The following is a 15,245-nucleotide window of genomic DNA, read 5'->3' on the forward strand; positions in this document are numbered from 1 at the left end:
TCATGGATGGGATCACTGGGGCAGGGAGCAAAATCCTAATTCTTGACTTAAGGGAAGGTTACGATCATGTTTGTTTAAAAATAACACAGTAAAGCTACACATTTGCTTTGCGTGATGTTCTGTATTTGACTTTTCTTTTACAATAAAAAGCCTTTTTCTAATAAGGAAAAGTTATATCACTAGTGTTACCTATCGTAAGAGAACATTTATGACATTTAAAATAATGCCATTTATTTTAAATAATTATATGAAACATTTAAAATAATTACACGATAGTAAACATCTAAAACAACTATGTGAAAGTAAACAATCTTATAAAATAATCACATTTAAAATGTACATACAGATGAACCTATTTGCAAAACAGAAATAGAGACACGGATGTAGGGAACAAACATATGGACACCAAGAGGGGAAAGGGAGGGTGGGATGAATTGGGAGATTGGGATTGACATATATACACTACTATGTATAAAATAGATAACTAATGATAACCTACTGTATAGCACAGGGAGCTCTACTCAATGCTGTGTGGAGATCTAAATAGGAAGGAAATCCAAAAAAGAGGGGATATATGTATATGTGTAGCTGATTCACTTTGCTGTACAGCAGAAACTAACACAACATTGTAAGGCAACCATACTCCAATAAAAATTTTAAAAGTAAATAAATAAAATGTACACAAACATAAACCATATTATTAAATTCCAGCCAGCCACTGAAGCCTGAGGAAGGTTCTGAGGCCTATTTTCTGTGTTAAAAAGGAGATTAACAAGTGCCGCTGAGTGTTAGTGACAGGCCAGCGCTCAAATGAGACTTTCTTCTCAACTTAATCAGGCCTTGAAAGAGCCCTGAGACAATGTGATTCAGGATTCTCTTACGTTTGGCCATGTACCAGCTTAAGTCACCTGCTTCACTTCAAGTCACCTCATGGACCATCTCCTATCCTACACTTCTGGAAACACTGGGTTAAAAACAGGTCTGGTGCATTAGGGTAGGCCAAGACCTAAAAACAAAAACTTAGCTCTCTCAGATCACCAACAGATTCATTTCACTTGTTCCAACCCTTTCTAAACATGCTTAAAAGGTCTGCTTTTCCATTATGAGCATTTAAGCGAGAGACCAACACTACGACCCGGTAAGAGCTGCTTATCTTCATCCTAGTTACCAGCACACACACTTCACTATGGACTTAAGAGGGCACCGTCAGAGCCCAGTAATCCTCTGCCTCTGCCTTTATGCCTAATGGGCTCAGAGGTTCTCAAGTGACAGGAGGCCTGGTATCCGAAAGCACAAATTACAAAAATAAATGCAAAGGCCCTCCCCCAGCTGAACTCTCCACCATAAAACAAGGCACCACATCCTGAGCTACTGGCTCATCAACACTAAGCCAATCTGACCTCAAAGCCCTTTAAAAAAAAGGCGGGGGTAATCAGGTTATATAATAGACTTATAATATAAACTTGTAGCAAGCAAAGAAAGCTCTGAAATTCAGATGGAATTCAGTCATGTTTTTAAAACATTTTTCTAAAATACATACATAAAAGTGGCCTGACTCTCCTATAAATGACTTGAGAGCAAATCTGCTTCTACCTCATCTTCTACCTCATACTTCCTTTCCTCTCTTCCCACCTCCTGCTTCTTCTGCGTCCTCAGTCATCCTTGTTTTGCAAACCCTCAGCTTCCCAGCTTACCCATACTCCTTTCCTTGTATATTTTGCTTTCTCATGAGACATTTGAGTGGACAAATTCTCAAATATACACAAGCGTACTAAAATGTCTGGAACAGAAATCCCAAGTTCCACTCACCACACAGGGGCTTATGGAGACCTAGTCCAGTCTCCATGATTTCCCTGGACCCCTTTATGAGAGAAGGTACACCCTGGATGGTAAGGACCAGGTCCTGGGTTCAATTTCCTGTGTACATCCACAGCAAAGGGCCCCTTTCATAACTACTACTCTGATCAAGTGAATTCAGGAATGTTTAAATAGGAAGCTCTTTCTCCATACCAGAACCTGATGAGACCAAGACTTTAAGAATAGAAGTAAAAAACATGCACATTTAACCCTCCATTCTAGAAATGGGTAAGAGCAAAAGAAACCCAGAAGTGTCTAAAGCCCAGCTGAGCTCCACTTATACTCAGGTGCACAAGACAGAAGCTCACGTCATACCTAACACCAGATACTGTCCCAGGTTTGTGCCACTTTCCTCAAGATACGGTGCCCTGATCCCATAGGCCTGTTCTACGGGCAAATCTATAGCAGGAAAATGGTGAGGCGTTTATTTTTGGGGGGGTGGGGGGGCTGGTAGTTTGGATTTTTCACCCAAGCCCTTTCCAATGAGCAATAGAGAAATATGAGAGCCTGTTTAAACATTACTTACTGCCTGTTGGATATCAGACTTCACTTGCTCACTCAACATGCCTTCAAAGACAAAGGAGTCACCAAACTTCTCAGCCTAAAGGAAAGGAAGGAAATAAAAATCCAGAAAAGGTTGTAGTAACATATTTCACATGTGCCATTTTCTCTGTACGCTACTAAAGGGGTTTTTCTTGTCCAAATGAACTTAGATTTGTCTTATAACCTCCCAAAGGATTCAGAAATGACCTAAAAGCATGTGGCTTCCTGTTAAAACAGGTTACTGTCACTTAGAGAGACCATTTTGATTTAAGGCTCATTTAGCTGATAAGAATGCAGACTGGAAGAGATTAGCTATTGAGACTGTGGTTGTTTCTGCTGATGGAAACACATCTCCCCAAGTATTACAAATGACTTTGGAAAATAACAGGATTCTTTACATGTCAGATTACATAATCAACCTTTGTCCTTTGTTCTGCTCCTGGAACCTAGCTAAAAGAAGTAAATGGCACTGTTTGTTGATATTCTGACACACTCCACTGAGGTGTCCACTGTGCTTATACATCTCAAGTGGCCAATTCAAGCACCAGATGGAAATCTGTATTTTAATCATTTTTATTTACCATTACTGTCTCAAGTCCATATCTACCTGGTTTTCTTTGTTGCATATGACCCCAGTTCTGGAAACACCCAATGTAGTCTCTTGGTCTCCATGATTCTACTCTTCTAGTTTTCTTCCTCCATTTCACACTCCTTCTCATCTCCTGAAATAGATGGGCTCTTCTTCTTGCCCCTTAGACACTGTTGCTCCCCAGCACTCTGCCCTGGCTCTCTGCTCTTCTTACTCTACAGCAGTAGCCCTCAGCCTTTGTGCAGTTGAGACCACCTGGCCAGCTTGTTATAGCTACACAGCACTGCTCCCCAAGCCCAGAGGTTCTGATTATGTAGGTCTGGGGTGAGGCCAAGGAACCTGCCCGTGTGAACAGATAAGCTGGTGATTCTAATACAGGTGGTCTAAGAGATCACACGATGAGATACACCGACCTGCTGCTGGACAAACTCTTGAAATCCCATGATTTTAACCACCACCGGCATTTCAAATGATGCTCATATCTCCACCTCCAGTCCTCTCCTCTCCTCACCACATGATATTAACGGCCTACTAGATCCCTGTATTTCCAGCCTTATGAGCACCTCAAACTCCTTTTGCTGATTAGAGCTCATCATCTTTTCTCCACCCCAGCTCTTATTTCTGTATTCCCTTGTGGCATCACCATGCCTGAGAACCCAGACCATTCCTTCACTCAACAACATGTACCAAACACCTATCAGATGCCTGGCTTTGGACTAAATGACAGAGATACAAGGTCAATATTACAGAGGCATGGTCTCTGTCCTTAGAGCACTCACATATGGGGCCACAAACAAAAGTCAAGCCAAACAAAGAAAGGAAGAATATAATTACAACTTTACTTGACCCTGTAAGGCAGAGAGTATAGAGAGAAGCCTCCTTTTGATAGGGTGGGCAGAGGAAGCCTCCCTGAGAGGGATATTTAAGCTGAGATGACTCGAGAATGAGAAGGAGCCAGCCACGCAAAAGGGGGACAGGCAACGGGGTCAGGAAATTCCAAGCAGGGGGAAAGTATGTGCTGCACCCCCAAGATGGGAAAGAGTGTCAAGTCTGCAAGGAATAGAAACAAGAACAGCAGGGCTAGAACATGGTGAGCAAGGGAAATGTGATATAAAATGAAGTTGGAGAAATGGAAGAAAAGAAACATGAATGCCATAATAATATGAAGTATTTTATCCAAAGCAGGGGTTTTAACCCTTTTTGTGCCCTGGACCCCTTTGGCAGTATGGTGAAGCTTAAGGATCTCCTTCTCAGAATGAAATGTTTAAGTGTATAAAATAAAATCAATACAATTACAAAGAAAACTAGTTATATCGAAATATTAGTATAACAAATTTGTGCTATAGTAACATATACATATATGTGTATATATATCTATACATTAAATATAAATATGTATAAATACATTAAATAAGATCTAGTGGCAGGTCTCATAATTATCATTTCTAAAGTGAGGATGAATACAAACAATATTTTATGATCTCTGCAACAACAATAATGGGATACAAAATGTCTGTGATTTCTATTGGTGATAAAGTCATAGGCACTGCTGCCACTACTGTGGTATGTTGTCTATTCCTAACTGAAGGAAATGCTGAACTTTAGTTAGAGGGTAATAGAAATCCAGATGCAGTATTTCCCCATCCATGCTCCTAGATGCCCTAAACTCTGCTTATTCTATCTAGTCTTGATGGGAACCCTAGTCTAAGGGAAGCTTCTTGCCTTAGAAGCCCACTTCTAACTTCATCAGACTACTGAGGAACCTGACCTGAGAGTATCCTCATGAAACAAAAGGAACAGCAACTTCTTACTACAAATAGGTACAAAAAGACAACTACTTTGTATATTTTAAGAAATTCCAAAGAAATGCAAAACCAAATTTGGATGCTGTTTTGCTTTCAGCATTCGCTCTGAAATTTTTTTTTAAAGAAAGGAAGGTGTTCTGGCCTGGAAAAAAACAAAAACAAAGACAGGGACTCCACAAACTGAAGGCAAGGGTAGGGTAGAGTCCTTTGGTAAGAAAAAAATGGGAAACCTACATAACAAGGATATTTTAGACACTCACAGAAACTTTCATAAACTAGAAAGCCTCTCTCTTCCTATTCCAGTTTAGGACAAACATCCACTTGCAAAACCTTGCTCTGTGATTCAGTGACCACAGGATAAAGCCTGGAACTGCCAAAGGAAAGCTTATGAGTCGTCAGGCACTGGAATAAAACCACAAAAATGAAAAGCTGCACTTCTGCATCTATTACTTATGAATTATGCAATGCTTCTGGAACATCCAAACTATAATTTTTTGAGAGGGAGAAGTGGCCTTACTTTACATGCTATCATCTCAAAAAGCCTGAGAGGACAGTGACGCTCTTTGGAAGATTAAAGCACTGACACACTAGAGCATAACGGTTAAGAAGACAGCTCCTGGGGTCACACTGGCCAGGCCTGAATCCCAGCTCCGCCACTAACGAGCTGTGGGACTTGGGGCAAATCACTTTGCTAATCCCCAGTTCGCCACCTGAAAAATAAGCTGCCTCACTGGGTTGCTATGAGAACAAAAATTACATGAAATATACAGAAAATGCCTGTCACAGCACTGGGCACATAGGAAAAAGTGGTCAACTGATAAAGTTCTTCCTCCCCATTCCAACCCCATTACCTCTGTCAAATAGCCAGTTGAGTTCACAAACTTCTCAAATTCAGCATTACTGACTTCATAGGCATCCATGTAAAAGGCATCAATAGCAACTCTCCTCGCAGGTGCTTCCCCATCCTGCTTTATCTGAGGATCATCTGTGCCCATTGTAAATACTCCGGCAGGGATGGGGACCATCTGCAGCAAAAGGGGAAACACGGGAAGTCAGGCCGTCACCGCCAGAGTGAACCTGGGTCAAGTGTAGAGCGCCAGCACACAGTAAGCACCCAACAGCGAGCCAACCTCCGCCACGAAAGCCACTGTGAAGTAAGTGAAATCATGGCGTACTCCAATGAATGATTAGTCACAAAAAGAAGTGAAAATTCTTTAGGGTAGTGATTTCTTTAGGAAAAACGCTACATAATACACATCTGCACACGCCATGGAAACAGGTCTGGAGCAACAGTCACCAAGCTGCTAACGGCTGCAGTGCAGAGGCAGGGAGAATATTCCACTTCTTTATACATTTGTGCATTTTTGTCCTTTATTATGTCCATATTTCTTTTAAATTATTTTTAAAAGCAAATATAAAAATGCCAAATACAATTTTTTTTTTTAACTTTTTTTTTTTTTTTTTTTGGCCACACGGCATGTGGGATCTTAGTTCCCGGACCAGGGCAACCCGCGCCCCCTGCAGTGGAAGCGCAGTCTTAACCACTGGACCACCAGGTAAGTCCCCATATATAATATATTTAAAAACCCACTGAGTGAATCTAGGTTCCCAATGATAATGGAAAAGACTTAAATCATTGAAATGGAAAATCTAAAAGGTTTACTAAAGGACCATGTCTTGTCCTTATTTAACACCTTATTAAAACTCTAATTGTTCCTATCTACTGTTTCACATAACCTCTAAACACCAAGAGGGCAGCGACTGAGGCTGCTTTGTTCACATGTTTTCCTAGCACTAAACCTAAGATCTGAGGATCACACTGAAAATTTTCAGTTAAGAAACACAGGTCCATCCTCAGCATCACTTGGGAAATCCAACATTACAGCGGTCATCCAGTTTTACTGGGTTTCCTAAATATATATCCCTCTGTCCTCTCCCCTTTTCTTTTCCGCGATTAACGCTGTAGCCTCACAATTGTCTCCTTGCCTCCAGTCTCATCCCTTCACATTTCTTCCGGCTCCTCTCTAAGCCATCAACCTTCCTTTCAATCATTCATACAAGTATTTAAGCCCCTACTGAACTTTTCAAAATATCTGTCTTCTGTATCCCACACAACTTACTGAGGCTCTGCTTGGAAGAGAAAAAGACCAGAAACAACCTAAATATTTTTCAATATTGGAATGATTAACTAAATTGTGGGCCACCCAGAAAATGGAAAATTAGGCAGCCACAAGAAAAGGAAAAGAAGGAAAACAACAGGAATAAAAAGACACTTTTAATATATTGATATGGAGAGATCTCACCACGATGAAGAGGAAAGTGAACAAAGCAAGGTGCACTCTAGAAAGCATGGTGTGTTATCATTTGCGTGAAAAGAAGGTGGGCAGGAGAACATAGATTCACATATTTTTTTGTATTTGCTTACATTTGCAGAACACGGCTCTGGGAAGGTATTCAAGAAACTCATGCAGTGGTTGTCTGAGGGGAAGGTTATTACATAAGTGGAAAATTTTTCACTATACACCCTTCTACAGAATTTTTTTTGTAATTTTAAAACCATGTACTCTATTCAAAATAACAAACAATAAAGTGTCAATCTGATTATACCACTTTCCTACTTAAACTCTTCAGGGATCCCCAGCACCTTTGAGGGTTAAATATCTCAGCATCAGAGCCTAATCTCTCCCCACCTCTCTCACCCTGTACTCCACCTGCACTTCATCTCTTGTGAACAACATCAATGCTCAACGATCACCTCCTACAGAAGGCCTTTCCTGCCTTCATTTCCCTCTGCTGGCTGGGCATATCCCCCTCATTTGGGATCCTCTGATAAACACCTCTCTAAACAACTGACACACACTGTACATACTTTAATGGCTTGTTTTTACCTGCCCTAGATCCCAGGCTCCTTGGGGACCAGAAATAAAGTTTTCACTTCTATGTCCCCAGCTCCTAGTACGGTGCATAATTCACGGAAGGAAGGAAAGAAGGAAGCAAGGAAGGGAGGAAGGGAGTGGGGGGGATGGATGGATGAAGAAACTTCGTTGACTGAAAGAGTGACATCACGGATACAATGAAAAATGTATCATTTGAATTATTCCTAATTATAAAAATTCTCTTTCTTTTATAACACCATCCCAGACATGGATAGCATGCCTGCATCACACTGAAACCTGTTTAAGAGACTCTGCTCAAAGACTGAACTAGGTTCACACATTATTCTCATTATTCTCCAAGCATCTGGGACACAAGATTCCTCAGTCGAGATGAGAAGTCAGAATTTCAAGCAGCTCTGCAAAGAAGCAGAAAAATAATAGAAGCCTGCAGACGAAAGCTTAAAATGATTATTAAAATGATCTAATAAAAGGTTTCATGTTTCCTAAAGGACTTTAAGAAAAAAAAAAAAGCTTTCCAGCAGCACACAAGTAGGTCCTTTTCTGAGAACGGCTGTTCATCCCAAGGTGCAAACACAAGGCCTATAGGAAACTGTGCCCATTGTTCCCAATGAAGTTTTACAATTATCTCAGTTTTTCATCCCACTCTCCCACAAGGTGAGCACCAACAATGCTAATACAATCACAACTTCCACTGTGGACTCCTGGTCTAATTTTTTTTTTCTTTCATTAACCATCAGAGATAGCCAGCAATGAATAAGCCAAGTTTCCATTCTGGAGGCTATAGATAAAAATAGCCTGCATGGCTCTGACTTTATCATAATTCCCAATTTTCACTGATGAAGTCTCTGTCCTACAAATGTAGAATGTCGTTCTAGTGAAATCCAGAGCATCAGGTCTCACACTCCTAAACCAAATACAAAGAACCATTTTGATCAAGTCTTCATGAAGGTCCAGATTCAAACAATCCATTCCTCCTTGGAGGTAAGTTAAAACCCCTTCTGGCACATCAGTTTCTGCCACTGCCAAGCAAGCCAAAAGGACAGGTGAAGTCAAAGCAACTCTCTTATCACTAGGACCATATTTGAGCTACACACTCTGGCCAGGTGCAGTGGACATCTATGATTTTTCCCCACCTGGCACCCATTCCCTCCTGTTCTTGTAAGAGCAAGTGACATCTCTTTGAAAACCACTTCTTCAACTAAGTACATGTCTCAGGTGGAGCTGGATGACACTGCTGCATGCCCCCCACTCCCCACACACAGACACACACACCGCCCCTGCCCCATGACTCAGGCCTAGCCAATTACCACATTCTTTTGACCACAGAGATGTAATCAGGGATAGGCCCACGACCCAATGAAAGTTAATCTCAGAACTTTTGCTGGAGCTATGAGGGAAAGAAAACTCTCTTTCTCTTCCAGCTCTTTGATCATTAGAAGGAATACTACCTAAAAATGAAGCCAACATAGAAGAAAGAGGAGCTGCCAAGAGAGAGCCAAAAAGAGAGGTCTGGAGATGCTGCCTGAGGCCCTGCATCCAGCTGTGTCTGGGACCATACCTGCATGTGGACTTCCCAGCCATGAGAGCCCATAAATGTCCCTACCCACACTTCTTTATGAGCCTACTAAGCTAGTTTTAAGAATCTTTTCTTTCACTTGCTTCTGTGGGACTTTTGTTTTACACACAAAAATGAAATAAGTTTATAGGCAACTCTTTTGTGTAGCACTTCTTTTTCCTTCTTTCCTCTCCTCAAACCTAAGCAAAAAGGTAAAGGCTCCGCAGAAAGCTGGGTGAATAACAAGAGAAGCAAGCTCCCTGGATCTGCCCACAAACTGCTGTCTTATCTATCTATGCAGGGCTTACCTACCTATATCATCCTGTCACTCTACTGACACTAATCATAGATGAAATGGCATTAAAGTTCCTTCAAGCCCTGGGATTTCATGATTCTATTCAGCCTCAGTTGTCACATCTGTAAAGTGGGGGATAATATCTCACAGAATCCTGGGGAGGATAAGATACAGCAAAAAGACTGCTTTCCAAAGGTTTCTTTAAAAAGTAACTCATACCCTTAATTCCCCTGGCAGTTTCTCAATATTGTAACCAACAAAAAAAGGTAAAAGATCATTCCAGAAATTGTTACACGACGCCTAAATGTGTAAAGCGCTTGGAGGATACAGACATTAAAATAGGTCTAAAAAATTGCTTCCCGTGTAGAAAGAGATATCAGACAATTACACAAATAACACTACTTTACAGAAAATATACAAGTTCCCATCAGACATTGACAAAATGCTATGAGAATTTAGAGGATAGAAACACCACTTCTTCCTGGAGGAAAGGGGTCATAGAAGAGATGGTATTCAATCGTGTCTTGACACCTGGGTAAGCATTACCCGATCAAACCATCCTCAGACCGGAAATTGACTGACTTTACCCACATATACAGAGATACCACGTACAATTTTATCGTCTCATGATCTTCAAAGCCTTTTCAAACAACTCTTTTAAAAGATACATGGAGATTAAAACATTTTGATACCTTCTTATAAAATAATAAGCTGTACAGAACATTGTTAGAATAGTTTTCTCAAGGACCATTGTATATTTTTTAACCAGAGGGAAGTTAAGTAAAATTTGAAAATATCTATATTGTTTCCCAGACAATTCTTACTGACATAACTTTCTAGTGAAACCTAAATTCCTTGAGGGTAAAGCCCAGTGCTATTTACTTCTCTGTAAATAGCACTTGGCAAGTGTTCATTAAATTGATTAAAATATTTTTTAAAAAAGACTCACACCTAAAAAGTGTTACATTAAAAAGGGTGAAAATGTCACCCCCAGAAACCTTAAACTACTTACATATCCCAGAACACACCATGCACTTGTACAATGCTTCATTTGTACCCATGCTATTCTCCTTCTCGCAATGTCCTTCAATCTGCCCTTCCATCCCCAACTCCTGAAAATGTCTCCTCCAAGGCCTAGCCTAATGTGGTTTTTTCTTTGAGCACTTCCTGACTTGTCCAGGAAACAAGAATCCTTTCTTCCTCTCCAAGTACTTTGTACATACTCCTCTTATAGGACTGTCACTATAGAAAAATGATGCTTGCATATAGCTGTGATTTTGTGTGTGTGTGTGTGCGTGTGTGTGTGTGTGTGAGAGAGAGAGAGAGATAGACAGACAGAGAGAGAGACAGAGAGAGAGAGACAGAGAGAGAGAGAGAGAGAGGTCTACCAACAAGTCAATGCCTTGAGGGTAGGGCATAGGTCTTTCTTTTCTATAAGCCCAGAACACAGGACAGAGTCTTACATAATATGTGTACCAAATAAGTATTTATTGAATTAAACTAAATAAACGGAAAACAAAAATAGATTCAGTACAACCTCAATCCAAATCCCAGCAAGTTATTTGATCGATATCAACAATATGATACTCAAGTTTATATGGAGAGGCAAAAGACCCAGAAGAACCAACACAATATTGATGAGAAAAACAAAGTTGGAGGAAAGACACTATGCAACTTACTATAAAACTACAGTAGCCAAGACATGTATTAGTTAAAGAACACCCAAACATATTAATGGAACAGCAGAGAGGGACCAGAAATAGACCTCCATAAATATAATCAAATGATCTTTGACAAAGGAGCAAAGACAATACAATGGAGCTAAGGCAGTCTCTTCAACAAATGCTGGTACAACTGGACATCCACGTGCAAAAAAAAAGAATCTAGACAGAGACCACTCTTCAAAAGACAATGTCAAGAGACTGAGAAGACAAGCAACAGACTGGGAGAAAATAGTTGCTGATGACACATCTGATAAAGGACTGTCATCCAAAATAAACAATTCTTAAAACTCAACAATAAGAAAACAAACAATACAATTAAAAATGGGCCAAGGACCTTCCAAAGAAGATGTACAGGTGGCAAAGATGCTCAGCATGTCAACCAAAAAATGCAAAATTAAAACAAGATACCATTACACACCTTAGAAGGGCCAAAATCTGAAACACTGACAACACCAAATGCTGACAAGGGTGTGGAGCAACAGGAATTCTCATGCATTGCTAGTAGGAACGCACAACGGTACAGACGCTTTGGAAGACAGTTTGGTGGTTTCTTACAAAACTAAGCATACTCTTGCTATATGATCCAACAATCACATTCCTTGGTATTTACCCAAAGGTGTTGAAAATTTTATGTCCACACAAAAAACGTGCACCCAGATTTTTATAGCAGCTTTATTCATAATTGCCAAAACTCAGAAACAAGCAAGATGCCTTTCGGTAGGTGAATGGATAAACTGTGGTACATCCAGACAATACATTATTATTCAGCATGAAAAATAAATGAACTATCAAGCTATGAAAAGACACAGAGGAAACTTAAATAAATATTACTAAGTGATGGAAGCCAATCTGAAGAGCCTACATACTGTATGGTTCCAACTATAAGACATTCTGGAAAAGGCAAAACTTACAGAGACAGTAAAAAGATCAGTGGTTGCCACTTGGGAGGAGGGAGAGGGATGAAGAGGCAGAGCACAGAAGATCCTTAGGGCAATAAAAATATTCTGTATGATACTACAGTGATGGACATATGTCGCTGTACATTAGTCCAAACCTATAAAATGTTCAACACCAACAGTGAACCCTAATGTAAATTACAGTTGACTCCTGAACAACACGGATTTGAACTGCGAGGGTCAACTTATACGTAGATTTTTTCAATAGATACATACTTCAGTACTACATGACCTGCACTTTGTTGAACCCTGGAACGCAGAACCACAGGTATGGAAGGCCAACTGTAAAGTTATACTAGGATTTTTGACCACGCAGGGGGCCAGTACCCCTAACCCACATGTTTTTCAAGGGTCAACTGTATAGACTTTGGGTGATTATGATATGTTGGTGTAGGTTTATCAATTGTAACAAATGTACCACGGTGGTGGAGGATGTTGATAATGGGCAAGGCTATGCCTGTGGTGGGGCAGTAGGTATATGGGAAATCTCTTTACCTTCCTCTCAATTTTGTTGTGAACCTAAAACTGCTCAAAAATAATCCTTTTATTTAAAAAAAGAAAGAAAATTAAGAAAATAAAAGGTTATCACTACGACCAAGTATCTCACATAATATTGGACTTCCTGAATTCAGAATAAATGGCTAAGTGTCAGAATTAGACCAAAGTCATCTGCACATGAACTAAAACATCTAAAACCAAGAAAAACAGAGAGACAAAGAACAGCCTCCTATGAAGTCCTTTGTCTTGACAAGAAGTCTACTTCAGGTTCAAGCGTTAAGTTTAAGAGTCCTTGAAGGCTTGTGAGCTGTGTTCTCAACAACTGCTAGTTTACTCATAAGTTGGGACGCTGCCAAACATTATAGAAACTGAGTGCAAGGGAACATAAACATAAAATAAATGCACATATACACAATATAAATTAATTAATTATATATTTTTTCCTTTATAAAATGAATGCAAGATATGGCCAAAGATGACCCATACAATACTCAGTCCGGACGTGAAACCACTCTAAAGGGATGAAAAATGTATATCTTATAATGATACGTACATCACATTCTGGAATCAATAGGACATTGGAGCATTTAAAATGAGGAATGTTCAGTACTGGCCAGAAGGTTCTCGGCAAAAGTTTGACACAGACCAATGTACATGCAAATAAGACAGCGCCCCTGTTAGTTACAAAGCAGATAAACAGAGGGCTTTCCCTGCAGGAGGAAGGAGAAATTGATTATCAATTACCATTCAAGTTATAAAGGAACTAAAATCAAGTATGGCCAACATACACTACAACTGTAACCAAGGCTCCCCACCACACAAAAGATAAACACTAATAATGCAGGGAATCCTCTGAGGAACAACAGGAAACATTTTAAAGGCCAGTAATTATACAGGATGGAGAAACAATGAGAAGTCCAGCTACCAACCTCCTAACACTCTATGCCCAAGTCACAAAATTATGGTCCTGACTCCCCTCCCTCTCACAACCTAGCTGGGGAGAGACACCAACAGACAAATATCTTCAGTAATGGTTATGTCAGAGCAAACAGGTACAACTGCGGCAGCATATGGAAATACTGAAGGGGAAGGAAGGAAAGAGGTCAGGTAAGGCCTGCAGAAGCATGTTACCTCTCACCTAAGTCCTGAAAATTGGTCAGAATTAACCCACAGGAAAAAAAAAAAACTTGGACAGAAAAAGCTGGAAAGGGTGTACTAGTATTCAAGAAGAAGAACTTCTTTGGGAGTCAGCAGATCTAAGTTGTTTTCACAACCATACCAATATGCAAAATACCTGGAATGGTAAGAACTAAGGAACAGTTACTAATTTTTTTGTTTTAACTAAGAACTGAATAATAGTTATTATTAATGTTATTATTTACATATCCTAGCACATAAAACATTCAGGCACTGTGCAAGGTATAGATAAACGATAGTAATAAAACAACTACTGTTTACTTAGTCTTTCCCATGTACTAAAGTGCTAGGAATAGCAGAAAAAATAAGACAAGTCCTTGTCGTCAAGAAGCAGAGTCTACTGTCAGAGACTACAGATAAGTAAACAACAAGGTTAGAGACACTGACACCCAGTGTCCTGATTCCTTCACAATTAATGAGAGGAACGCAGGACTTAAACCCACATCTATCTGACTTAAAATTCTGAGAACCTCATCAAGAAGACAGGGTGCAAGAACGAGGAAGCAGGAGATAAAAGGTAAGAAAAGGAAAGACAACTGTCCTCAAACCAAACTCCCTAATGCTCAGCATTACGCAGAGCCCCAAGAACCACCCGTTTCGGAGGGCGGAAGAACTTCTCATCACACTGGATCTGCAAGTGCGCGATTTGGCAATGTAATTATAATCTTTACTTGCCTTCCTCCAACTCCTGGCCTTACCCATCCCAACCCTGTCGAGGAATCCGGCGCCCCCCACCCGTCGTTAGGGAACCAAGAGAGCACCTTGGTGGGCGGGAACGGTCGCTCTCCGGCTACCGAGCCCGGGGCGTTCGCCTCCCGGGAGTATCGGTGCGCGGCCGCCGAGCTGCCATGGGCTCCGGGCCGCTGGGGAGTGCCACAACCGCACGAGCCCGCGAGGGACGCCGCGCCCGCCTCGGCCCCGACCTCTTCGCCCCCCGCCGCCCGGCCCAGCAGCAAGAGCAGAGGCAAAGAGAGAACGAGACCGAGGCCGGCGCCTCGTCCTCCAGCCGGCCCTAGCGCGGGCGCAGCCATGTTTTCCCACTAGCCATGTGACCCTTTGGGTCACGTGGCCCCGCCCTCCTTAAAGGGGCCAAGCCCTAGGCTGACTTCAGTGTCCCTAAGAGTTGCCCTCTTTCCACCTCTCTCCAGGTACCTCTCCTTTAGAGCCTTCCTCCTTGGCTCTCCTGACGTGAAAACAAGAAAACCCAAAAAGTCTTGGCCTTCCGCAGCCTGTGCGCCCCATTATTATTTTTAGGTTGAAAAAATTATAATCGAGTTTATTGAGCATTTGTTATGTGCCAGGCAATACACTAGGTGAGCACTTTATTTT

At 41.0% G+C, this 15,245-nt stretch overlaps 1 protein-coding gene across 4 annotated transcripts in view; it reads right to left on the reverse strand.

The window, feature by feature from the left end:
• Positions 1-14,980, reverse strand: part of SUMF1 (sulfatase modifying factor 1) — a 111,604-nt gene extending 96,624 nt beyond the window's left edge. For 2 of the 4 annotated variants that reach the window (XM_022572512.3, XM_022572509.3), the window contains exons 1-3: positions 14,678-14,979; positions 5,646-5,819; positions 2,384-2,458 (exon numbers count right to left, since the gene is read on the reverse strand). In XM_022572512.3, the coding sequence (XP_022428220.1) occupies positions 2,384-2,458; positions 5,646-5,819; positions 14,678-14,947 (519 nt within the window). In that variant the 5' untranslated portion in view covers positions 14,948-14,979. Of the gene's footprint in view, positions 1-2,383; positions 2,459-5,645; positions 5,820-14,677 lie in introns of all 4 variants that reach the window. The other 2 variants (XM_022572510.3, XM_089919577.1) reach the window with 1 other exon arrangement.
• Positions 14,981-15,245: the final 265 nt, after the last annotated feature.

This window comes from Delphinapterus leucas, chromosome 10, assembly GCF_059928025.1.
Source record: "Delphinapterus leucas isolate spDelLeu-1000000601 "Yukka" chromosome 10, BTC_Dleu_Yukka2, whole genome shotgun sequence".
Lineage (NCBI taxonomy): Eukaryota > Metazoa > Chordata > Mammalia > Artiodactyla > Monodontidae > Delphinapterus > Delphinapterus leucas.